Source organism: Aquarana catesbeiana, linkage group LG05 (genome assembly GCF_042186555.1).
Source record: "Aquarana catesbeiana isolate 2022-GZ linkage group LG05, ASM4218655v1, whole genome shotgun sequence".
NCBI classification, from domain to species: Eukaryota; Metazoa; Chordata; class Amphibia; order Anura; family Ranidae; genus Aquarana; species Aquarana catesbeiana.
Window position 1 is genome coordinate 244,201,514 of NC_133328.1, and position 27,849 is coordinate 244,229,362.

The 27,849-nt window shown below is 41.4% G+C and overlaps 1 protein-coding gene and 1 pseudogene across 2 annotated transcripts in view; one reads left to right on the forward strand and one right to left on the reverse strand.

Moving 5' to 3' along the window:
• The window catches only part of SLC12A7 (solute carrier family 12 member 7), a 919,795-nt gene that overhangs the window by 40,050 nt on the left and 851,896 nt on the right, over positions 1-27,849 (forward strand). Inside the window, exon 1 of one of the 2 annotated variants that reach the window (XM_073630657.1) lies at positions 25,750-26,038. The exons of the other annotated variant lie outside the window; for it this stretch is intronic. Coding sequence (XP_073486758.1) covers positions 25,765-26,038 — 274 coding nt within the window. The 5' untranslated portion in view covers positions 25,750-25,764. Of the gene's footprint in view, positions 1-25,749; positions 26,039-27,849 lie in introns of those variants that run through there. 2 annotated transcript variants of the gene reach the window in all.
• On the reverse strand, positions 751-1,238 carry LOC141145866 (large ribosomal subunit protein eL30 pseudogene; annotated as a pseudogene).

Sequence of the window (27,849 nt, forward strand, 5' to 3'; positions counted from 1 at the left end):
ATTCCACAAAATTGTAGTCCCATTGGGTCCCTATTATGTTTCTCCCTAAAATGCAAGGAAACACTGTTTTTTTAAAACCTTTTATAATGTTAGATACATGTTCCGCTATACGCACCTTCACCGCTTGCCGACCAGCCGGCGTCATTATACTGTGGCAGGTCGGCACGATCCCGCGAACTGTCGTAGCTGTATGTCGGTCCCTTTAAGCGGGATAGCAGGCGTGCCTGCTGCACTGCGGGGCTGCCGTTGCTCATGACCGGCGGTCGCGGGCACGAGAGGCAGAACAATGTGTGTGTAAACACACAAATCCCTGTTCTGTGAGCTGAGAGAGAGATCATGAGTTCCTAATAGCTAGGAACCACGATCTCCTATAGTCAGTCGCCTTCTCCCATAGTTAGAACAGTCAGGGAACACGGTTAACCCCTTGATGGCCCCTAGTGTTAACCCCTTCCCTGCCAGTGACATTTACACAGTAATCAGTGCATTTTTATAGCACTGATGCCAATGGTCCCAAAAATGTGTCCGATGTGTCCGCCATAATGTTGCAGTCCTGATAAAAATCGCAGATCGCTGCCATTACTAGTTAAAAAAAAAAAAAAAAAAAATAATAAAAATGCCATAAATCTATCCCCTATTTTGTAGACGCTATAACTTTTGCGAAACCAATCAATATACGCTTATTGCGATATGTATTCTTTTACATATTTTTGTTAAAAAAAAAAAAATATCAGCCTAAACTGAGGGAAAAATTTTTTTTATTTTTTTTTAAATTTGGGATTTTTTTTTTTCTGAGAAACCATTTATTAACAATTTGATGCAGAAAATGTACTTCTCAATGGGCTGCTGTTCTGGCATGCTTCTAATGATATCGGAATCACCTGCATCAATAATAGCCAGTGTGCACACTCTGTAGTATTTACCGCAGGCTGTACCCAGTTCAATGTTGTTGCCGCTGTAGTGGTGGACTCCGGTCTTTGCCAACATTGCATAGTATTCAATCTCTGATTTCCTCAGAGCTGGGCAGTTGTTAGCAAGAATGACGAGCTTGGCCTTACCCTCACGGATTCTTTTCAAAGTCTGCTTGTAACCCAGGACATATTTGCCGCTTTTCATTACAAGCTGAAGCCTTGAGTTAATAGACTCCAGGGACTTTTTCATTTTCTTGGTGGCCACCATGTTCGCAGCGCGGATATGCCGGACCAGAGGTACAGCTTAAGATGGCCGGGGACCGAGAAAGCTAAATTTGGGATATTTATTATAGCAAAACGGTAAAAGATACTGTGGTTTTTTTTTTTCAAAATGGTCGCTCTTCTTTTGTTTATAGTGCAAAAAATAAAAACCGCAGAAGTGATCAAATACCACCAAAAGAAAGCTCTATTTGTGGGAAAAAAGCATGTCAATTTTGTTTGGGTACAGCGTCACATGACTGCACAGTTGTCAGTTAAAGCGACGCAGTGCCGAATTGCAGAAAATGGCCTGGTCATTGAGCAGCCAAATCTTCCGGGGCCGAAGTACTTAAGTAATCTTTTTGTCCTTCCTATATAAAATAGGCCACATTGGCACCACAGCAGATAAACATGGAAGTATTGCATGTAGTAAATTAATTAATAGTGAGGGTTCTACCCTCCACATTGGTGACACAATTACGTCCCCCTGTTGCCTGTGTTAACTGTCCTGCATGTGATACACTTCCTGCATGCAAAAAAGTCCTTTTTGTCAAGATGTATCTTTTGTTGGCCTGGTGCATCCAGGATTTTTTTTAACAACCCGGTCTCCAAAATTGGGTGCTTTTCTATAGATAAACTTGGGACGGTCCCCCCCCCCCCCCCCCCCCCCTCTATTCTCTGTGTTTATCATCTACAGTTAGCTTTTTATAATGGATGTTAAAACCTCATCAGTTGACAGGATAGGTAGATTCTTGAAAATGTATGTTCTTATTCGAATTCAACTCCTGTGAGTAAGTTGTTACAAAGGTAATTGGTTTAGTCTCTTGAACTGTGTTGTTTTTGAATTGAGAATTCTTTAGAAGGGTAGATCTGTGCATATTTTTGGCTACACATATGGCCCTATTAATATCCCTTTTTTGTACAGCCTGGAAGATTTGGCTGCTCAATGACCAGGCCATTTATTGCGATACGACACTGCGTCGCTTTAACTGACAATTGCGTGATCGTGCGACGCTGTACCCAAGCAAAATTGACGTCCTTTTTTTCACACAAATAGAGCTTTCTTTTGGTGGTATTTGATCATCTCTGTGTTTTTTTTTTTGCTATAATAAATATCCCTAAGCAATTTTTTTTTCCTCAGTTTAGGTCGATATGTATTCTTCTACATATTTTTGGTAATAAAAATCACAATAAGCCTATATTGATTGGTTTACGCAAAAGTTATAGCGTCTACAAAATAGGGGATAGATTTTTAGCATTTTCACTATTTTTTTTTACTAGTAATGGTGACGATCTTCGATTTTCATCGTTACTGCATTATGGTGGACACATCAGACACTTTTAACACATTTTTGGGAAGACTGACAATTCTACAGCTGTCAGTGCTATAAAAATGCACTGATTACTGTATAAATGTCACTGGCAGGGAAGGGATTAACTGTGTTCGCTGGCTGTGTGTTCTAACTGTAGGGGGAGAGGACTGACTATAGAAGATGACAGATCGTGGTTCCTAGCTATTAGGAACTCACAATCTGCATCTCCTCTCTTCACAGAACGGGGATTTGTGTGTTTACACATACACGTCCCTGTTCTGCCTCTCATGCTCGTGATCGCTCGTGGCCGGCGGTCATTGCGACGCTGGTCACGAGCATCGGCACCCCTGCTCCTTTAAGCTATCCCGCTTAAAGGAGCCGATGTACAGCTATGACGGTTCGCAGGATTGTGCAGACCTGCCACAGTATAATGATGTCTGCAAGTGGTTAACCACTTGCCGACAGATGGACATCCTGGGCTTTGTGGTGGTATATCTAAATGATGCCTGAAGCTACAGGCATCATTCAGATATCGGCGTTTTCAGCTGGCGATTTCCTACACCATAAGAAAGATCTAGCGGCTGTTCAGCGCCCTCCAGTGCTTCTACCGACTCACCTCTGCGATCGGTGAGTCGGAAAATGGATCTGCCGTCCCCGGATGTCCACCATAGAGATTTCCGGCGGACCAGATGGACGTCACGCCTGGCCTCTGCATTAAAAAAAAGGCGCCGTCTCGGCTGGGAAGCCGTGATCGTTTTTTAAATTTTTTTTTTTATTTTAGGCTTCCCAGCCTAGACGTGAGATGTGGGGTCTTATTGACCCCATATCTCACTGTAAAGAGGTTCTGTCATCCATATTCCTATTACAAGGGATGTTTACATTGTAATAGGAATAAAAGTGATCAAAACATTTTTTTTTTAAGTGTCAAATTAGAAAATTTTAAGTAAAATTAACAATAAATAAAAAATTTTTTAAAGTGCCCATGCCCCCATGTGCTCGCACGCAGAAGCAAACACATACGTAAGTCCCGCCCAAATATGAAAACAGTGTTGAAACCACACATGTGAGGTGTCATCACAAAGGTTAGAGCGAGAGCAATAATTCTAACCCTAGACCTCCTCTGTAACTAAAAACATGTAACCAGTAAAAATGTTTAAAGCGTCGCCTATGGGGATTTTTAAGTACCGAAGTGTGGCACCATTCCACGAGCGTGTGCAATTTTGAAGCGTGACATGTTAGGTATCTATTTACTCAGCGCAACTTCATCTTTCACATTATGCAAAAAAATTGTGCTAATTTTACTGTGTTTTTTTTTTTTTTTTTTAAAGCATGAAAACGTTTTTTTTCCAATAAAAACGCAATTGAAAAATTGCTGCGCAAATATCGTGCAAGATAAAAAGTTGCAATTACTGCCATTGTATTCTCTAGGGTCACTGCTAAAAAAACATATATAATGTTTGGGGGTTCTATGTAATTCTCTAGCAAAAAAATTATGATTTTTACATGTAGGAGAGAACGGTCAGAAATGGCCTGGTTTGCAAGTGGTTAATATAGCCCGGAAGCCTAATAATCAGAGGCTGTAGGTATTGGTCCAACCAGTGGCCCAGTCTCTAAAAGTAACCCAATGCCCGCAACTATGGGGTGACCTTGTATATGTACATTATGCTTGTGTAGATTGGGCAGATCATGGAAGACTGGGACCACTGGGTTGTCTACAGAAAGATATTCCACCATCCCAGAGGACAAGACTCCCATATCACATCCTATATCCAGGAGATGAGACAGTTGTTTGAAAATGAGTGTGGGATTATTCGTTAAACACGATATGTTGAAGCATCACCCAATTGACGTAATGCTTCTGTTCCATCTACAGCATTCATAACAACTGCTCCCCCTTATCGGCTTGTCTAATCACCAATTCTCGCCAGGATCTCAAGGCTTTGAGGGCAGATCTCTCAGCCTGTGTTAGATTATCCATAGAGAAAAAAGATGTTCTCTCTATTTTCTTTCCCAATGTGAGCAAGTCCTGTTCTAGTGTCTAGAACATTTCTACCGCTGCGCTACGCTTCTGTACTGGATAACAATATTTGTTCCCTACTGCAGTAGTTATTATTAATTTGGAATCACTAATCAGTATGAGGATAGGCGTTGCCTATCTATACATTTCTAGGTCAATTATCTTGAATGCCATAAGCAACCCCTGCCAATTCCAACTGCAGATTCTCCAGAGCAGATCGCATCACCAGATCCTGAAAATTCAATGTGTCTGGGGAAATAATGAGAGATGTATCGCTCTGGGGAACTACAGGCAGGTCAACCGTGGGCTCAAACTGAAACCTGAAATGCTTTAACACTACATTATGGACAAATCAGTTAACGTCAAGTAGAGTTTTAAGGGTATCAAAATACGTTTTGGGAGAGAAAGAAAGGCCCTTAGAGAAGAGACATCTCTGAGTTGGAAAGCTGAAAATCTGTTAAATTGACCACCTTAGAAATACTATTATTGTCCAAATCAGCTGTCACCTGCATTATGGTTTCCTGTTCCTTGCTTGTCGGGGATAATTTTGCCTTTTGTTATCCCTGTCGTCCTTGTCTCGTTTTCCTTTCTTTTTCTATATTTTGTCCTTTGACACCGCTGGGCAGTTTTTTGAAGAATTATTACCATCCATGTCTTTTGAAAAGACTGGCGATATGGAATTTCTAGAGGCAACAGATGATGATGATCCATTCATAGTATCAAATCTCTGACTGAGAGTCTGATTGTTCCAGAGAGCTTAAGTTCACTTGTCTTTTCGGTTTGCGTTTGTATCGTCTGTTACCCCTCAAAATTGATTGTGGTCTATCCAAACGAGATTGTGTGTAAACCAGACCATCTTGATAATCCTTGACATCCCTCAAGTATTTAAGCCTTTTACCGTTCATGAAGTCCTGTTCAAACTTATTGAGGGAATCTGCAAGGTCTATATCAAGTTTGACATATGTTTTCTTGGCTTGATGTACCTTCAAAGACTCCCGAATGGAGTCCATCTCCTCCTTAACCCCTTGGCGCTAGCCATACGCCTGGTTCTTATCGCAGAGGGGCCGCATATTTGCATGAATTCCTGCCAAAACACCTGTGCCGAGAGCGCGCTCCCGACACCGTTACCGTCACCTAACCAAAAGCTCCCGATCACTTCTTGGATCTTTTGCCGTGTCCTACCTCCAGGTGTCTTAAACCTCCTTAAATGGCCAGGAGGCGCCAGGCACTAAGCGGTTAATAGAAACCAGCATTCTCTCTTCCTGTGTAATAATTAATCCCATCAAATCTAGGGAGCACTTAGATAGAATGCTGTTCCATTCAGTCACAAATTCATCCGAATATGGTGTTGAAGGGAATTTCTTTTTTTTTTTTTTTCAAAAGATTTTATTGAAATTTTACAGAGTAACAAGTAGAGTTTGACATACAGTTCAGTGAAGCAAATCACACTGTTTCAATAGGCATTGATAGGTAAAAACAGGGAATACAAGAGCAGTTGATAGAAAGTGAGTACGGGCATATGGCCCTGTTAGTTAACAAAGTAAATATCGATATATATATGAACTATGGGTGTTGGCTCGATGAAATCGGGTGTATTGTGCGGGGGTGATTCAGACCGTTTTGAGAGCAACTCCGTTTTCGTTCACCCCTAAACGGGACCTTCGCTGTGAACGAAAAGGGAGGAACAGGAAGAGGCATAGGATATGTTTAACTATAACGGTCTGGTGAGTAACTGAGGGATTTACAGATAGAGGTTAAATACATCCGAAGAATAGGCAGAGCCTAAGGAGAGCCAGTCGTGTGGGGGAGGTCTGTTAGTGACGAAAAAGGAAGGGTAGTGAGTGTGTAAGAATACGTTATGATCAGATCTGGTATGCATGGATATGTCAGGTCAATGTTGTTCGAGGGGGGGAGAACTGGTTAATAGGGGATAGAGGGGTGGGTTTTGGGGGAGATCGGTAGGGGACAGGCCGCAGAAAGCACTCAGGGGTGAGGAGGAGATGAAGGTGGCGAGGTCGAGCGTGGTTGGGGATGTCTGTAGTGAAGCCAGCATGCCCAGGTGGTCTGGAATTTAGTGGGTGTGTCTTTGGCTTGGGCAATGAGTTGTTCCATATTCGCTATCCTGTCCACCCTGCGGATCCATTCCTCTACCGTGGGAGGGGTGGGATTTTTCCAATGCGCAGGAATACACAGGTTGGCTGCATTGATCAGATGTATAGTTAGAGATTTTTTGTAGGAGCCGGGGGACCCTGGGGTGTGGTGTAATAAGTAGCGGGCAGGAGAGAAGTCTGGGGTGTATGTAGTGATTTGGGAGATTAGCCGATGGATTTCTGACCAGAATGGTTGTATAAGGGAGCATTCCCACCATATGTGGAGCAGGGTACCACGAGAGTCATTACACCTCCAGCATGTCGGAGGGACTGAGGGGTGGAAATGGTGTATCTTGTCGGGGGTCCGATACCATTTTGAGTACAATTTGTATCTATTTTCCTGTGTCGTGACGTTGATGGAGCCTTTATGCATGAGGGTGAATATAGTTACATAGTTACATAGTAGGTGAGGTTGAAAAAAGACACAAGTCCATCAAGTCCAACCTATGTGTGTGATTATGTGTCAGTATTACATTACATATCCCTGTATATTGCGGTCATTCAGGTGATTATCTAATAGTTTCTTGAAGCTATCAATGCTCCCCGCTGAGACCACCGCCTGTGGAAGGGAATTCCACATCCTTGCCGCTCTTACAGTAAAGAACCCTCTACGTAGTTTAAGGTTAAACCTCTTTTCTTCTAATTGTAATGAGTGGCCACGAGTCTTATTAAACTCTCTTCTGCGAAAAAGTTTTATCCCTATTGTGGGGTCACCAGTACAGTATTTGTAAATTGAAATCATATCCCCTCTCAAGCGTCTCTTCTCCAGAGAGAATAAGTTCAGTGCTCGCAACCTTTCCTCATAACTAAGATCCTCCAGACCCTTTATTAGCTTTGTTGCCCTTCTTTGCACTCGCTCCATTTCCAGTACGTCCCTCCTGAGGACTGGTGCCCAGAACTGGACAGCATACTCCAGGTGCGGCCGGACCAGAGTCTTGTAGAGCGGGAGAATTATTGTTTTATCTCTGCAGTTGATCCCCCTTTTAATGCATGCCAATATTCTGTTTGCTTTATTAGCAGCAGCTTGGCATTGCATGCCATTGCTGAGCCTATCATCTACTAGGACCCCCAGGTCCTTTTCCATCCTAGATTCCCCCAGAGGTTCTCCCCCCAGTCTATAGATTGCATTCATATTTTTGCCACCCAAATGCATTATTTTACATTTTTCTACATTGAACCTCATTTGCCATATAGTCGCCCACCCCATTAATTTGTTCAGGTCTTTTTGCAAGATTTCCACATCCTGCGGAGAAGTTATTGCCCTGCTTAGCTTAGTATCGTCTGCAAATACAGAGATTGAACTGTTTATCCCATCCTCCAGGTCGTTTATGAACAAATTAAATAGGATTGGTCCCAGCACAGAACCCTGGGGAACCCCACTACCCACCCCTGACCATTCTGAGTACTCCCCATTTATTACCACCCTCTGAACACGCCCTTGTAGCCAGTTTTCAATCCATGTACTCACCCTATGGTCCATGCCAACGCACCTTATTTTGTACAGTAAACGTTTATGGGGAACTGTGTCAAATGCTTTTGCAAAATCCAGATACACCACGTCTACGGGCCTTCCTTTATCTAGATGGCAACTCACCTCCTCATAGAAGGTTAATAGATTGGTTTGGCAAGAACGATTCTTCATGAATCCATGCTGATTACTGCTAATGATATCATTCTTATTACTAAAATCTTGTATATAGTCCCTTATCATCCCCTCCAAGAGTTTACATACTATTGATGTTAGGCTAACTGGTCTGTAATTCCCAGGGATGTTTTTTGGGCCCTTTTTAAATATTGGTGCTACATTGGCTTTTCTCCAATCAGCTGGTACCATTCCAGTCAATAGACTGTCTGTAAAAATTAGGAACAACGGTCTGGCAATCACCTGACTGAGTTCCCTAAGTACCCTCGGATGCAAGCCATCTGGTCCCGGTGATTTATTAATGTTAAGTTTCTCAAGTCTAATTTTAATTCCGTCCTCTGTTAACCATGTAGGTGCTTCCTGTGTTGTGTCATGAGGATAAACACTGCAGTTTTGGTTACTGAAGCCCCCCCCCCGATTCACTCGTGAAGACTGAGGAGAAGAATAAATTCAATACCTTTGCCATCTCCCCATCCTTTGTAACCAGATGTCCTTCCTCATTCTTTATGGGGCCAATATGGTCTGTCCTCCCTTTTTTACTGTTTACATACTTAAAGAATTTCTTGGGATTTTTTTTGCTCTCCTCCACTATGTGTCTTTCATGTTCTATCTTAGCCATCCTAATTGCACCCTTACATTTCTTATTGCATTCTTTATAAATTCTGAATGCTGAGGATGATCCCTCAACCCAGTATTTTTTGAAGGCCTTCTCCTTTGCTTTTATATGCATTTTTACATTGGAGTTAAGCCATCCAGGATGTTTGTTCGCTCTTTTAAATTTATTACCCAGTGGGATACATTGGCTAATGCCCTTATTTAATATGCTCTTAAAGCAAACCCATCTCTCCTCCGTATTCTTTGTTCCTAATATTTTATCCCAATTTATGCCTTTTAGCAAGGTTTGTAGTTTAGGGAAGTTGGCTGTTTTGAAATTCAGTGTCTTTGTGTTCCCTTCATGTTTCCTATTTGTGTGATTTATACTGAAACTAATTGACCTGTGATCGCTGTTACCTAAATTGCCCCGTATTTCCACATCTGTTATCAGGTCTGTATTGTTGGTAATCCGTAGATCTAGTAATGTTTTATTTCTAGTTGGTGCATCTACCATCTGACCCATAAAATTGTCCTGCAAGACTCTAAGGAACTGGCGAGCCTTAAATGAATGCGCGGTTCCCTCCGCCCAGTCTATGTCTGGATAATTAAAATCCCCCATTATGATAACACTTCCCAGCCTTGCTGCTAATCCAATTTGTGATAGGAGATCTGTCTCCACTTCCTCCCTCAGGTTAGGGGGCCTATAGCATACTCCCAGTATTATTTTCCCCTTAGCTTCATCCCTTTGGAGCTCTACCCATAAAGATTCCACCTCCTCCCTAGCCCCCTCAGTGATGTCATCTCTCACATTCACTTGTACATTATTCTTGATATATAGGCATACCCCTCCCCCTTTTTTACCCTCTCTAATATGTGATCCCAGTCTGTGGGAGTGAGGTCTAATGTCAGTTCTTTTTCCCACTGTTGGATAATTTTGTCCTCTTTGACCTTATGACCTGAAAATAGAAGGGAGTAGTTTACAGAAATTAGGTGACCCTGAGGTTCTGTAGAGGTGCAGAGAGATTCAAACTGAGTGAGATCCCTGTGCCAGAGGGAGGATTGTCTGGATGATTGAAGGAAATGTCTCACTTGTAAATATTTGTAAAAGGGTATATCATGGTTAGGCATTTTGGCCGAAAGTGTGTGGAAAGGGAGGAGAATCCTATTGTGATAGAAGTTCTGCGCCCTAGCTTGCGAGATGAGAGTATCTAAAGTTGGGTCTTTTAAGGTGAGTCCAGGGGGGAAGTCTGGGTTATTGTCCAAAGGGGTCATGGGGCCTGGCGAGGTTGAAAGGGCGAGCAATTTGCAAGTTCTTTTGAAACGAGAGAGTGTGGTACCAATGAGAGGGTGTGAGGTGAGTTCTCTGGGAACATTGGTGTGGTTTATCCAGGGAGCGTTGGTGATGGGGAGGTCTGCGAACGAAGCTTCTAGGGCGATCCAGTCCTTTGAGGGACGGTGTATATGCCAATCCACCAGTCTGGTCAGGTGGCAGGCCCAATAGTATTTTTGGAGATCCGGGAGACCCAGTCCCCCCCTTTGTTTGGAAAGAACTAACCTGTCCCAGCTAAGGCGTGGATGTTTGGAGGCCCACACAAAGGTCCTGCAGAGAAGTCTGTAGGAGGCAAAGAAAGAAGGTGGTAGCGCGATCGGGATGGCTTGGAGGAGATATAGAAGTCTGGGTAGAATATTCATCTTTAGTATTGCGATTCTGCCCATCCAAGAAAATGAGCCTAGATTCCATTTCTTTAGGTCATCTTGGATGGATCTAATCAGCGGAGGGAAATTTTTGGTGTACAGGTCCGTTAGATGGGTGGTAATTTTGATCCCCAGGTATGTGATTTCAGATTTTTCCCAGATGAACGGAAAGTTACTCCGGCAAAGGTCTACTGTCTCAGTCGGTAAGGTGATATTGAGGGCTTTGGATTTTTCGAAATTTATTTGAAGATTGGATAAGTTTTTGAATAGAGCAAAGTCCTCAAGGAGGTTAGGGATAGTCATTATAGGGTCCGTCAGAAAGAGTAAGATATCGTCGGCGTAAGCTGCTAGTTTATATTGCTTTTGTCGGATGTCAATCCCTCTGATAGCAGGGTTATGTCTCAGTTTGCGGAGTAAGGGTTCCATTGTCATAATGAAAATTAGGGGTGATAGGGGGCACCCCTGGCGGGTCCCATTGGATACAGAGAAGGCGTCCAACAAGCCACCATTAATCCGTAGTCTAGCGGTTGGTGAGGCGTATAGTGCAAGGATCATTTGTAACATACGTGGTGGAAGGCCAGCTGCCCGTAGGGTGGCTTCCATGTGGTCCCAGGTGACCCGGTCGAACGCCTTCTCTGCATCCAGGGAGAGAGAGAATCCTTTTGTAGCTGTTTTGGTAAGCCAGTGGTGAATGTTCAGTGCCTTTGTGGTGTTGCCTCTGGCCTCTCTGCCAGGGACAAAACCTACTTGGTCAAGAGAGATTAGGGATGGAATAAAGGGGAGAATACGGTTGGCTAGAACTTTAGCGTATAGTTTTAAATCCATGTTAAGAAGGGATATAGGGCGATAGTTGGGGACTAATGTGGGGTCTTTGCCTTGTTTTGGAATAAGTGTAATATGGGCTTCCATTAAATCTTTGTGAGCGGTCGAAGTTGTTGTAAGGTCATTAAGTGCTTTTACTAAATGTGGTACAAGAATATTCGGGAATGTTCTGTAGTAGGCTGTCGTGAGGCCATCCGGTCCTGGGCTTTTGCCTGTCTTCATTTGTTTTAAGGCCTCGAGGATTTCATTTGGTGATATTGGAAGATCCAGTGTATGTGAGTCGTCAGGGGAGAGCGGGGTAGGGCCAAATTGTGCTAAGAAGTCAGTAAGTGTTTTCGTGTGATCACCCGCTGTGCCTGTCGTCTGAGTAGGTGGAAGGTTATATAGTTTTGTGAAATATTGGACGAATTGCGCCGAAATTCCTTCATTGGTGACCACTGCCTCTCCATTGGGGTTGATGAGCTTGTGGACTGTACGAGAGGCTTTTTTGGTTTTGAAGAGCCCTTGCCAGAAGTTTACCGGCTTTATTGCCGAATTCGTAGTAAAGTTTTTGTGACAGTGCGAACTTGCGTTTAACCGTTGCAGTCAGTGTTTCTAAGAGTTCCTCCTTCCTGGGAGAGGTCTTCCAGTGACGCGATAGATAAGGGGGCCTTATGTGTCTGTTCTAGGGCGCAGATACGGGCCGTTAGCTCCTCAATGCGGGTGTTTGTAAGATTGTTTCGGTGTGCAGCTATGGCCATTAGTTCTCCGCGGATGACACATTTGTGTGCCGCCCATGTGACTGTAGGTGTTATGTCCGGAGTAGAGTTTTCTTGAAAAAGTTTGAGGCAGGTGGTCAGTCTTTGAATGTACGTCTCGTCTGTCAGTAAAGAGCTGTCTAGTCGCCAGATGCGTGTCTTTATGTTGGGTGAGCCCCAACGCAAGGTCATGGAGATGGGGTTGTGGTCTGAGAGTATTGCCGGTTCTATGGTTGCTGTAGAGAGGTGTGAGAGGTCAGTCTGTGAAAGAAAGAAGTGGTCAAGTCTAGAGTACTTATTGTGTGGGATAGAGAAGAAAGTAAAATCTTTTTCTTTGTGATGTAATGTACGCCAAGTATCGTGAAGAAGTAGATTATGTAACTGTTGCTTGATCGACTTTAGTGCCCGGTAGGATAGAGAGGAGGCCCCATTGGACGTGTCTAAAGAGGGGGTTAAGGGTACGTTGAAATCGCCGCCCACAATGAGGGTCCCCGATTGGAAGCTAGAAAGTCGTTGGAAGGTGTTTCGAAGGAAGGTGACTTGGCCTGTGTTAGGAGCATAGATGTTGGCGATGGTGATATGTAATTGGTGCAAGGTGCCTTTGATGAAGAGAAATCGACCTAGCGGATCAGTTTGTACGTCAGAAATTCGGAGTGGACAGTGTTTAGAAATAAGTATAGAAACGCCTTTTGATTTTGCCTCCGGATTGGAGGAGTGGAAGGCCGTGGGGAAGAAGTGGTTTTTCAGTTTGGGGATAGAATCTGTCCGGAAGTGGGTCTCCTGTATAAGAGCAATATGTGTTTTGGCTTGTTGTAGAGAATGAAGGAGTTGGGACTGTTTTTCGGGCACGTTAAGTCCTCGTATGTTTATGGAAAGCAGTTTGAGGGAGTGCAGCTGCGTCTGAGACAAATCCATGGGGACACTAGTATTCTGCGGGCCTGTCATTGGCAGATAGGGGGAAGGGCCAAAGGGGGACAAGGGATGGGGGGGAGGTGGAGTCCGGTAACCCGGAGAAGGGTGTGGTTTAAGGGTGTATGTATCTGGGGAAAAGCCAAAGAGGTGTGGGACTATGTGTCCGACAACCTCGAGTGTCGGTAATCGGCGTGGGACGGGACGCGAGCAGTGAGGGAACCCCAACAGGGGTGACTACACCACTGTTCGATCCCGTGTGGGGGTTAACCAAAAACCCTGGCAGAGAGGGAAAAACTAGGGGTGATGTGCAGCGGACGGGAAGTGAGCTGCCACCACAGGGAGGCGCGTAGAGGTTTAGTAGGAGGTGTTAGTTATGCATCGTCCGTAGGGGACCAAAAAACTGTCCTAATGGGGGAGTACCTTAGTGGGGCAATGTGGTGGGAGTAGGGCGGAGAGTGTGGAAGACTATGGCCATGGTAGCTGCGGAGGCCTGTAAGGAGGAAATGCAAGTAAAGAGTACCCATCTAAGCCTGTGGGAGGGGGCACTCTAGTGATTCAGGCCCCTGTCCCGGGACATTCGTCATTCGTCATTTGAAGGGAATTTCTTAATTCGAATGCCCCCTGCATTTCATTGATTCCGAAACATACTGTTTAAGGCCCTCCGCGTCCCACCATACCTTAGTTTCTTTGCTGAGGACTGTTTTCAGTTGATTAAAGAGGGAAATGCAATTAGATTCCTCCGATTATAGGGATTGGATCTTTGGTGTAAACCTGCAATTTCTTCTTACAATGATCCATGTTACAGACTCAGTGAATGTGTATGTTACACAAAATTCATGGTCAGAGGTTAGTAAAGCATATGTATAAGATACAGATGGTGAGTCTTTAAATTTTGCTTCTTATTGTTGAAATGATGGCTTGACGGAGCGTTGTGCAGGAGAAACTGTCCAACGTCTGCATGCAAGAGAAACACGGTTCGAGAGACTAAACCAATTAACTTTGTAACATCTTACTCACAGGAGCTTAATTCAATTAAGAACATAATTTTGAAGAATCTACCTATCCTGTCAACTGATGAGGATTTAACATCCATTATAGAAGCTGGCTGTAGATTCAGTAGTCGACAGGCTAATACTTTGGGTGGCATTCTCTCCCCCAGTTTGTACTAGTTCAAAGTCTCTGGAGGCACATGGTTACACACCACAGGATCTTATGTCTGTGGTGTTAGCACCTGTCGTTTCTGTCAGAAACACACAAAGAAATCCGGAGTGGTTAAGTCGTGCTCCACAGGTAAAGAGCTCACAATCCGTGATTACATTAATTGTGGTACTAATAATGTGGTCTATTTAGTAGAGTGCACTTCCTGCAATCTGCAATACGTAGGGTGCACCACAAGACCATTGAGAACATGGATAAGAGAGCATTGCCATCAGACAAGGGACTCTTGCCATCAGACAAGGGAAATCAAAACATTTCAAATATCCCCATGCAGGGAACATGTCTGCCTTTTCCTCTTATGGCTTTGAAGAGTTAAACTACCTCAGGTATGAATCTCCGCTATGATGCTGACCTTTTTCTCCAATAGGTTTAGTGATTTTCTTGCGATACACTTTTTTTATTTTGTATTTTCTGATTATTTAATTTTTTTTTTTTAAATATGTGGCTTCTCATATTGATCAGTGTTTTCTTTTTTTTCTCAGTGATTCATGTTATCTGTTTTGCTTGTTTATCGCTTCCTGAGAACTATGCACCTGCATCAATTACTGACATCATCTAATCAGAGGGGGTGACATGCATTATCCTTTTATCTTTGCACTATTTATATGTTGTATTTTTCGATGGTGACTGTGCTGTGAACAAGGCTAGTGCCAAAACGCGTCAGCCATCACATTTTAATGGTCATGCTATAATAAAAGATTACAGAAGAATTTCCAGAGTTGCCGGAATTTCGTTTTTCATTCTCATATAACGAAGATACATCCGAAGTCACCAGAAAGGTAGGTCCAGTGGACTCTAATCGTACCCTCCTTAGCGACTGCAGATCTATAGTGTCTTTCAGGTAAGCTCTAGTCACCTGTACACTGGGCTGAAGGAACTTATTCAAATATTTGCCCAATCTAGATGTAACCGAACCTATTCCATTCACAATAGGAAATGTAGGAGGCGATTGTACACTTTTATGGATTTTCGGTAACGTGCATATCATTGGTATTAAACATGCACTAGGTACCAAATACCTTTTTTCTTTTTTATTCAGGGCTTTTGTCCTAAATCCTAATTCTACAAGTTCATTTAACTGTTTAGTATATAACTCTGTAGGGTCACTGGGGAGTCGTTTGTATGTGGTTCTATCACCCAATAATTCCATCAATTGGTTATAATAAAACTGTTCATCCAATACGACTAGACCACCACCCTTATCGGCTGGGCGTATAATAATATTTTTTTGGTTTTAAGCGCTCCATATCTTTCAAAACCAAACTTTTAAAAACTTTAATATGGTGATTAGAATTGTTCTGGGGATTAAAGATTTATGTAAACCATTGTCAACCTGACTAGGGTCCACAACAGCGCTATTGATAAGATAAGCGGGGTGGCTAAGAAAATATTTTCTCATATTAAGGCTATGTACATATTTGCACGTGTCTATATACATATCAAACTTATTAAAGAGGTTGTAAATCTCGGAAAAACAAAACAAACCCAGCAAGACAAAGGCATAATAAGCTAGTATGCATCGCATACTAGCTTATTGTGTAATTCTTACCTCAGAATGATGCCCTGAATCTGCGTCGGCGCTCCGAGTACACGGCCGTCATCTTCCACCGGAGTTTGTTCGGGGTTCGCGGCTCCGGCGCTCTGACTAGCCGGAGAGTTTCCAAAATTATGGAGTGTTTATAGTAAACTACTGGTGTATAGAATTCAGATATTGCTATAGTGGGGGCAGGCATGTGTCTTCTATCCAGGCATAAAAAAGACCACCAGGGTAGTAATACTACAGGGTCCAGCATCCACACAGGAAAAAACCTTAGTGAGGTTGAACACTGCTAGCGGTATACAATACAGCCCATGCTAGCATGCAATACATGAAGATTAGGATAAATAGATGTTCCCCTAGGAGACAGCCGGGTGCTGTACACATGTAAATAGACTTGCTGTTTATCAGCAGTGCAGCCTATTAGTGCCACTTATCAGTGCTCATCAGTGCCATCTATTAGTGCCCATCAATGCTGCCTATCAGTGCTAATCAACTCCACCTATCAGCGTCTATCAGTACCCATCAGTGATGCCTATCAGTGATTAATGCCCATCAGTGCTCATCAATGCTGCCTATCAGTGCTCATCAATGATGCCTATCAGTGGCGCTTATCAGTGCTCATTAATGCCGCCTATCAGTGCTGCATTTCAGTGTCGCCTATCAGTGCCACCTATAAGTGCTCATCAATGCTGCCTATCAGTGCCCATCAGTGCCACCTATCAGTGCTGCCTATCAGTGCCACCTATCAGTTCTCATCATAGCTGCCTATCAGTGCCACCTATCAGTGCCGATCAATGCTGCCTATCAGTGCTCAATGCCTCCTATCAGTGCCCCCTATCAGTTCTCATCATTGCTGCCTATCAGTGCTCAATGCCCATCAATGCTGCCTATCAGTGCCCACAAATCCCATTTATCAGTGCCGCCTATCCTTACCCATCAATCCCACCTATCAGTGCTCATCGATCAATGCTCCCTGCCTCCCCAGCAGGACTCTGAGCTGAGAGCGTGTCTCTCTCATACAGCTCACAGCCATCATTGACAGTTCTCCCTCTCTCCTCTCTCCAACGGGATGAGAGAGGAGACAGCCGATCTGCTCCATTTCCAAACCACCCTCCCTCCTCTGTGTGCACTGTGGGAGGTCTGAGCTCATTAGCATCACACTTGACTTCCCGCAGAGCACACACAGGAGGGGGGGTGGTTTGGAAACGGAGCAGATCGGCTGTTTCCTCTCTCATCCCGTTGGAGAGAGGGAGAACTGTCAGTGATGGCTGTGAGCTGTATAAGAGAGACACTCTCTCAGCTCAGAGACCTGTGATTAGCAGTGGCGGAATGCTGGGGCCTGGTCGTAAGTGTGACTGCTGCAACCCTGGTAGTTCCGCCACTGGCGTTGGTACCATTGCTGGTTATAGTATGCATTATAATCCCACTGTTGGTTCTTACCAGTTGGAGGGGGGTTTAGGAGATTGATAACCCTTTCCATATTGTTGACCTTGTGGACGAGGATTTGGATGGGACTGTCTAGGCGTATTAGTGTTCCCCCTATTTTGTGGGTCCCTTTTTCCACCTTCACATTTGGCCAAAGGACCACTAATTACACCTTTCCCATCCTCCTCAGGTGAGTTAACAGTCATCAGATTCCCTGAGTTCTGCAAAAGGTAAACGTAATTATTTTTAAAATCAGATAAATCTCTCCTAAATTTCTTTACCTTATTTTTTTGGGTATCTTGATCTACCTTTTCAAATTCCTTATTGATATTAGTATTAAACTCTTTCATCTCATTCAAGTCCTTAATGGGATGCAATTCCTTAATTTTAATGTTAATTCTATCTAACTTGATTTTTTTCCTTTTAAGGACTAATGCCTGGACTTCTCGTCCTGAGCTGTTAAAAAACTCCAACCACTCATCCATAAATTCTTTATCATTCAGACCATCCTGAGGGGCCACTTCCCATCTGAGGCTTCTGAAGATAAGATTTTTCTTTTTAGATTTAGGCTTTCACCTGTTTCTCCAGCATATTCTCTAACATTTTTAATGTAGCTGAATAATCTACATCACAATCCGAAATGATCTGATTCGATGAAAAAACAGAATCAGAATTAAAATTTCTATTGGATTAAAAATTTATAATTTCCATGGCAGCAAGTGATTAAATAAATAGACAAAAACTCAAAAAAACCCTCAAAATAACATACTTCCCCAGATCTTATCTCTGCGCCAGAGAATACAAGTGAATCGATAATAAGTTCTAAAGATGACGGCCACTTAAACAATAATTAGCATAAAACACATCTACCATAAATGAATAAAAAACAACCAGGTAAATAGTGGCGCTGAACAAACAATACACGAGTGAGTGAAATATTTTAAAAAAATAAAACGTAAAAATAGAACAATTGAACACCCAGTGAATGAAAGTGCATGATCATAAAAAACAGTCCACAATAAAACGTGTCCAAATCTGGATGAAACTATAATTGATGGCTGAGTGGGAGGATAGACATATCTTTAATACACCTAGACCCCAGTTGCTCTTTTACCAGATGATCTCCTATTTATATGGGAGGGGTCTAGAACTGTTGAGTTTTTGTTGCACCTTAACCATAATTATAATAACATTAAACTGGATTATCAAGTTAGTGACACTGACACTAACATACACTTTTTGGATGTTAATATTGAAAGGTCAGGCTCTATATTGGAAACAATGGCTTATTTTAAACCTACGGACCGGAATAACTATTTATCAGTCAATAGCGGGCACCATCCTTTGTGGATTAGAAATATACCAAAATACTAGCTGATGAGGGTGAAGCGGAATTATAATAAATAGGAGGATTACTATGTGCAGGCGAATTACCTGAAAAAAAAATTCATACAAAAAGGATATAATTCTGAGATCCTTGATAGAACCATTAATGAGGTTGGTGCTATTCCAAGAGATCAGTGCCTTAAAAATAAAGACCAATCAATGCAGAAAGGACTTCCAATGCCAACATAGAGATGTGGAGGATATTTTCAACAAATATTGGCATATTCTGTGCATGGATAGGGACTGGTTTTACTGGACCATCCCAAGTTTATCTATAGAAAAGCACCCAATTTTGGAGACCGGGTTGTGAAAATAATCCTGGATGCACCAGGCCAACAAAAGATACATCTTGACAAAAAGGGCTTTTTTGCATGCAGGAAGTGTATCGCATGCAGGACAGTTAAGACAGTCAACAGGGGATGCACTTGTGTCACCAATGTGGAGGGTAGAACCCTCACTATTGATGAATTTATTACATTTTCCATGTTGTTTATCTGCTGTGGTGCCCATGTGGCCTATTTTATAGGAAGGACAAAAAGATTACTTAAGGTGCGTATAACGGAACATGTAGCTAACATTTAAAAAGGTTTTAAAAAAAACAGTGTTTCCTTGCATTTTAGGGAGAAACAAAATAGGGACCCAACGGGACTACAATTTTGTGGAATAGATTGTGTGTACCCGTCCTGGAGAGGTTCAAATCAAGTTAGAGATTTATCCCAAAGGGAAACCAAGTGAAATTTTTTAATTAAAAGTCTCACACCCAATGGGTTAAATATAGACTTAGACTAGACTTAAATTGCTTTACAAATAATTATTGATCTGGTTTCTACAGTTTTGGATATGTAGTGAGTCCCTTATTAGGAGCTCAGTGGGACATTAGATTTACTCTGATAGATACTCTGATAGATACTTTATTATTTGGGGTGGTTCATTATATGGGACACTATTATCAATTAAACATGATACTATTTATGTCATTAGGTGGTTTAGGGTCCACTGATGATTGGGGAACACCTGATGAGGTGGGATTCTGCTTTATGTCTATAATACATATTGTATATTTGTTGTTTTTTTATTGTATTTGAATCATTAAACATGGTAGTGTTGTTTGTTACTATGTCATTAGACTTTGTATATACTTTGTTTCTTAAACTGTGTTGCGGAAGCTATGCATATCTGCGGGGACATTATGTAAGCAGGTAAGCGATTATCCCGCATTGGCATATCTGGGTGTATAAAAATATGGTTGCCGTGCCGTGCAGCCAATCCCAAAACGAAATCGTAATGATGAAACGTGTCGGGATGTGGCTGCATGGCAAACGGAAGTGACGTTCCATGTGGATTAGCTTGCTGGTCGGGTGAGATACAGACTTCATCATTGGGTTCGCTGTGACTATGATATTCTGACTTCTGATCACTATACCAATGTGTTTTATGTATGGCGTTCTTGTAAGTGCAATACCATAAAGCTTTTGTGGTTTTTAATAAAATTACTTTTTGTCATACTTTATTGCTCTATTGGAGTTCTCTTTTCCTTTGCATATCTACGGGAATCTCTTTCCTATTGGATGTTTGGATCGAATGATGGGATATCTGCAACCCTGAGGGGTACAATGCTCTTTTTTGTCAAACATGAGAGTGTGAGGCAATTGTTGGTGAGTGTACATCCTATAGGGGAAGTGGAGACACGTCTAGCTATCACTTGGTGTGGTGTGGAATCACTCAATCAACTTACATAGTTACATAGTAAGGTTGAAAAAAGACACAAGTCCATCTAGTTCAATAAAAAAAAAAAAAAAATAAAATCCCATATACACAATCCTTCACCCAAAGTTGATCCAGAGGAAGGCAAAAAACCCCAGCAAAGCATGATACAATTTGCTATAGCAGGGGAAAAAATTCCTTCCTGATCCCCCGATCGGATTTTCCCTGGATCAAATTTACCTATAAATGTTAGTACCCAGTTATATTATGTACATTTAGGAAAAAATCCAGACCTTTAAGGCAATCTACTAAGCTTGCCAGAACCACCTCTGGAGGGAGTCCATTCCACATTTTCACATTCTTACTATGAAGAAACCTTTCCGCATTTGAAGATAAAATCTTTTTCCCTCTAGTCCTCTGTGATGACCTTAAAGTGAATAACTCAACACCAAGTTCACTATATGGATCATTTATGTATTTATACATGTTGATCATATCCCCCTTAATCTCCTCTTCTCAAGAGGTAATAGATTCCGTTCCTCTAATCTTTCCTCATCCATGCCTCTTATCAGTTTGGTTGCCCTTCTCTGCACGTTCTCCAGTTCCGATATCCTTTTTGAGCACTGGTGCCCAAAACTGAACTGCATATTCCAGATGAGGTCTTACTGATGATTTGTACAGGGGCAAAATGATATCTCTCCCTGGAGTCCATACTCCTCCTGATACAAGAAAGGACTTTGCTCGCTTTGGAAACCACAGCTTAGCATTGCATGCTATTATTGAGCTTATGATCTAGCAAAACCCCCAGATCCTTCTCCACTATGGATTCCCCCAGTTGTATTCCCCCTAGTATGTATGATGCATCCATATTCTTAGCCCCCAAGTGCATAACTTTACATTTATCAACATTAAACCTCATTTGCCACTTAGTTGCCCAATTAGGCAGTGCATTGAGGTTGGCTTGTAATTTGGAGACCTCCTGTAAGGACGTTATTCTACTGCATAGCTTAGTGTCATCTGCAAAGACAGAAATGTTACTTTTAATCCCAGACCCTATATCATTTATAAAGGTATTTAAAAAGTAAGGGTCCCAACACTGAACCTTGGGGTACACCACTTAGACCATTCAGAGTAATGCCGCATACACACGATCGCACATTCCGACAACAAAATCCATGTTTTTTTTTCCGACACATGTTGGCTCAAACTTGTCTTGCATACACACGGTCACACAAATCTTGTCGGAAATTCCGAACGTCAAGAATACGGTGACATACAACACTTACGACGAGCCGAGAAAAATGACGTTCAATAGCCAGTGCGGCTCTTCTGCTTGATTCCGAGCATGCGTGGAACTTTGTGCGTCGGAATTGTGTACACACGATCAGAATTTACGAGAACGGATTTTGTTGTTGGAAAATTTGAGATCCAGATCTAAACTTTTGTTTGGCGGAAATTCCGACGGAAAATGTCCGTTGGAGCCTACATATGGTCAGAATTTCTGACAACAAGCTCCCAATCAAACATTTCCCTTCGGAAAATCCGACCGTGTGTATGCGGCATAAGATCATTTGGGGCTTGCACTACCACCCCCATTATGGACATGAGCTCCCCCTTGATTCTTTGTATACACAGAGCTAAAGAAAGTATTTAATAAATTTGCCTTCTCTTTGTCCCCAGTCACCCACTGCAGATTATTTTGTAAAGGGCCTACATGCTCAGACCTGACCTTTTTTACTATTAATATATTTGAAGAATTTTTTTGGGTTTGTCCTATCTTTTGCAATCTGTCATTTGTTTTGAATTTTTGCGTCCTTGATTTCCTTTTTACATACAATATTCTGTTATATTCTTTGTAACATTTAGGGTTGAAAATACTTTTATTGGAAGGACAAACAGAATATTAGAAACATGATTGACATATTGTTTACAGAAAAGCGGCATTGAGCGTGCCAAATAGCTATCGCCTACAGCAGCGCTTGCGCCTGAGGTTTCGTGTATAGTCATACATTCACTTTATGTCAAACAATAAAAGAGCATAAGGAAGAAAGAAAGGAGGAAGGAAAGTAAAGAAAAAAGGATCGGAAGAGGAGGAGGAGGTAGAGGATCTGCTGGGAGAGACTGGGGAAGAGAGACATTGACTTAACAGTTGAGGATCAGCCTCTGAATTTGGTTAGAGATCAGGGTAAAGGTGGAGCTGAGCTTGGGGAGACAGGGAGCATGTCAGCCAGGGTATCCGAGGAGGAGAAGAGCAGGGAGACAGACCATAAGACTTTATATTTGTCATAGGTGTTATTGTCGAGTGCTAACATCTCCTCCATTCACATGATGTCATTCATAGTGGAGACCCAAAGAGATAGTGGGGGAGTAGTAGTTGTTTTCCAAAACAGGGAAAGGAGTTGTCGGGCCGCTGAAAAAAGCGTAATAGACATCTTTTTTGGGAGGCTACTGATCCTGGTAGCATGGAGAGAAGGGCTATCTCAGGGGTCTCTTAAACAATGATAACATGCCTTCATTTATATATTTTTTAAAGAATCTCTTTTTATTATTTATAGCCATTTTAACTTTGGCCGTGAGCCACATAGGTTTTATTTTTAGCCTTTTATTTGTAGCGTATTGCCCATGGGAATATACTTTGCAGTGAGTTTACATACAGTCACCTTGAATAATTCCAATTTCTGTTCTGTTTCCATTGATGCCAATATTCCCTACCAGTCTAAGTCCTGGAGAGCAGCCCTCATCCTTGGAAAATTTGCTCTATTAAAGTTAGTGTTACTAAACCCAGTAATATGAAAATAGTTCACCTGGCCCCCCACACTGTCTGCGTCTTATAAATCTTCTTTTTACATTAAAATATTGCCACTATATACCTTTTTTTTGGATGATCTGTATACCACGGTTTCATCAAAAACTGCACAGTTTCTTCAGTGCTCAGGAAGGTGGAGTTTTTCATTGCAGCCTGTATACACGCCCACGTGTGTGATGCTAATATCGTGTGACCTGGCTATCTTTTGAGAACAAGAAACTGTTCTCTCCAGCATAAAAGACACAACTGAGCATGTGCAGGTTGGCTATTGCCTGTGTATTAGCTGGCTTTTTCCAGATAGACATTGCTGGGAAGGGAGGATCAATGCATACAGGAAAAAACACAATGCAGAGGATTAACCCCTTAATTTCCACAGTGATTATAACAAGCATGCTATGCTGCATATACAGACTGATTTTACTGTTGTGGGTTTAGTAACACTTTAAATTTTTTTATCTTACCCGTATGTGTTTGTTGCTTACCGCTAACATTAAATGAAATCATGTTATGGTCACTGCTACCCAGATGTTATTTTATATGAATATTGGTAATAAGCTCTGCATGGTAGAGATTACCAGGTCCAGCAGAGCTTCATTCCTAGTCGGGCCTCAATAAATTGGACCATAAAATTGTCTTGTAATAGGTTTATACATTTTTTACCCTTTAACTGTCCCAGCAGTGCCATTACTCTAGTCAATTTTCAGATAGTTAAAATCCCCCATTATTATCACTGTCCCAACCCTTGCAGCCCTTTCTGTCTGTGCAAGGAGCTGAGTCTCCACCTCCTCACTAACACTGGGAGGTCTATAACAAACTCCAATGACAACCTTTGTAGTACGCACACCCATGTACAGTTCCCCCCATAATGCTTCAGAATCATCACACTTTCCATTAACTAGGTCCTCTTTCACATTCTCTTTGAGACCACTTCTCACATATAGAGAAACACCACCACCCTCCGTTTTACCCTGTCTTTCCGAAAGAGAGCATAGGCAGGAACATTAATAGCCCAGTCATGAGAAGAATGAAGCCAAGATTCAGCAATACCAATTAGGTCATAGTTCTCCTCGTGCATCAGAGCTTCCAACTCACCTATTTTGCTTGGCAGACTTCTGGCATTAGTGAACAAATACTTTAATACATTGTCACATTTTGCAAACGTATGTTGCATGTTTTTTATTTTAGTACAAATAGTACCATTTCCAATGGTTGTTTGTAACATAGGATGTTAGAATAATATTCTAAATTCATAATTTAGGTGTTATATTAATGGCAAGCTTGCAAAATATATTTGGATTTATGATTAATCATAATAAATACAGTATGAATGAATGGCCTTGATACATTGATTTGATATGATTCTTCAGCTAAAGCTGAATATATGCTAGAACTTTCTGGTGTAGCTAGTTTGAGAATGACATACAAACTATCTTGGAATAGAATGTCATGAGAAGTTAAAAATAGACATGTATCTATGCAGTTGGAGGAATTATACATATATGTTTAAATACTGTTAAGTTAGTTTAGTATAGTCTCAGTCATATTAATAAGTATTAGTATATATTTACTTAATGTAGTTAAAGCGGGATTCCGTCCCTGAAAAAAAAAAATTAAAAGTCAGCAGCTGCTAACACTGTAGCTGCTGACTTTAAATAGGTACTTACCTGTCCTGGGTGTCTGCGATGTCGGCCGCCCGAGGCAGACCCGTCCCTCGGCTCTCGGGTCCCAGCACCACCATCTTAAGTAAGGGAAACAGGCAATGGAGCCTTGCGGCTTCACTGCCAGTTTCCTACTGCGCACGCACGAGCGGCGCGGCGCTCTGTGAATGGCCCCGTGGGGTTCTGGGAACACACACAGTTCCCAGAAGACAACAGGGTCGCTCACCAAGGAGCAGAACACGCCACGGAATAGGAAGAGGCAGATTAGGAAGACTGCCTAGCAACAAGGGTTTAGGTAAGTTTAAATTTTTTTTTTTTCAAAATATTTTTTTTTTATTTTTTTTTAGGATTTTTGGTCAATTTTTTTTTTTTTCCAGGGTGGCCCTCCACTTTAAAGTTGGTAATATGTGTTCATATTAGTAGGTATTTGGTTATATGACATTACATAATCAGCATATTACAATATACTAGAATAGAGTGTTTCATGTGGGCTTGTCAATCAAACTCCATTTATGACTCTCTGAATGAGTACCTCCTATTTGTATAGCAAATTGCTGAAGTTGGCAGAAATAAATGCATGCCATACGAGGTTCTGAGTTTTTGTGAGGTTATGACGTTCGCATGTAACATATAAAACCAACACTTCGAGATTGAGAGGGACACACACACACACACACAGGCTAGAGATGACACAGACATATTCACACGAAGACACTTTGATAAGTTGGAACAGCTGACTTCTCCCAGAAGTCTAAGAACGTCATTTCCTGCTTCTTGGTTACACAAGACAGCATGGAGACAGAAGGCAGCAGCCATGAAGCACACATGATTTCATAAGCTTTTTACAGCTATATGACTATTGATTCTTCATATATTTTTACCTACACTGAACTGAACTATTATACTTTTTACATTGTATTTATGATGCCAACTGTGTGACAATAAACTCACACTTTGTTCTAAGTCAGTCTGACTATCAATGCTATTTATCCAGAAATGCCCTTTAGATACAAGAATATTAGATATTAATACTATTCTTCAATTTGGCGAGCCAGACACTGCCGTCATTTCTCCATTTTTACGGAAATCTCGATCCTTGCTGAGGGGGGAGAGATTAGCGCAGTTTTGTGAATATTCAAGTCCCGAGAAAAAGACTGTCCCGAACCTGTCAACCAAAAGGCGTTTGTGTTGTGTCAGGTGTGGACAACAGTCCAGTAACAGATGGTTGAAGACGAGAAATTCTTCTAAATACGGTGAGTAAAGATTATGGAATTTATTGATGAAATAGCTAGAGAAAGCAAGCTAGAGTTTAAAGATGTGTCTTTTTATCCAAATGACAGTCACCTATGGGTATATATGTACAATGAATGTTTTTCAGGCTAATACACAGATTGACAAAGCCAGATTTACTGTGCACAAATTATGGAAAGAGTTAAATAATGTGTTAAAGTTAGTAAGAGTATTTAATAAGATGATTATTAGTATTTTACCTGCCAAAAATGTGTGTACACTAAATCAGACAGAGACTAACCATGTACAGAACACAGGAATGTATGAAAATGTATCCCAAGATTCTCTTAGTTGTCCAAACTGAGATTTTTTGTAATTACATAGAGAATCTTGAAGAACAGTTAGAACAAAATGACAGTAGACAGATTGCTGTAATAACAGATGACAAAAAGACTGAATCCAAGTTAAAGCTACAATCTTCTTATAGTCCAGAAAGTTAGGAAATGGAGAATGTTGATGCTACTGATGAAATAGAAATGAAACATAAAAACGTATTATGTAGAACTGAAAAACTAAAATTGCAAATACATGACCGACTTATGAAAATTTTAAAAGACTTTCCGGTTTATGATTTTGAGGAAAATGTGTTTTCTAATTGGGATTTATTTGAGATGTATGCGGATCGTTTTAATCTGTCAAATGATCAACGCAATTACATATTTCAGCTGTGGGTTCCTGTTTAATTTTGCTAAACGAATTAATTCACCTGCAATTGATGACAAAGGTCAAGAGAGACATAATGACGCGACAGACAGACTGTGACAATTGCTGCTATGTATGGCCAGTGAAGAACCGACCATAGAAATGTTAGACCTTTTACAGACTACTGCAACAGAAGATCACTTTAAGTTTAAAATTACATTCTGCAAGGCATATGAAATGATATTTGGAGTAGACAATGGCAATGACCCAGGTTTAAAAAATGCATTCATAAAAAAATTGAAATACCTTGACCCAACTCCACTAGCTATATACAGGAACAACAAACTTTAAATGATATAGTAAGCTTCATTTTCATTGATAAAATCAGGAGAAAATTGAAGCAAAGCGATCTCACACACGAGGTAGCTATAATTCAATGTGACAAAAATAAGTCAGGCTACAGACATGTCAGAAATGACAATTCTTAGCAAGAATGATGATGACAGGTGCAGACAAGTGAGGCAAGGAAAGTCTATTGCGTGTCTTTACTGTCATAGATTTGGCCATATAAGAAAATATTGCTGTAAATTTAAGAGAGACTCACAAATAAAAACTAAAGATATGGAGAATGAAAAAGCAGCTTTTGTACAACCTGCTTTTTTATGTCAAGATAAAAGTTTGACTGAATTACCTTATGCCACTGAAGTCAAACAGATCAGTAATTTGACTGTTAACAGCACTTCAGACAACATGGTGAAAGGAGCTGTCACTGAAAGAGAGGGTTTACTGCCATTGCCAAAAATAGAATCACATCAAGATTCAATTTCTATACCATTACAATATGTAGCTCCAATCATATTGGATGAGAATGGTAGACCATATATACAAGATTTGCTGAATGGTAAAAATATTAATTGTCTCATTGACAGTGGATCTGAGATTAGCCTTACCAGAGAAAACATACCTGTGAAACCTAATTCTCCTATGTGTAATATAGTGGGTTTTAATAATATAGGTAATTCCACTGCTAGACAGGTATCTAATGTAACATTTGAAGTACCTGGACTAGTGAAAACTAATATTAACATTTGGGTCTGTCACGATGCAGAGAATGTACTTGGCATTGATGTAA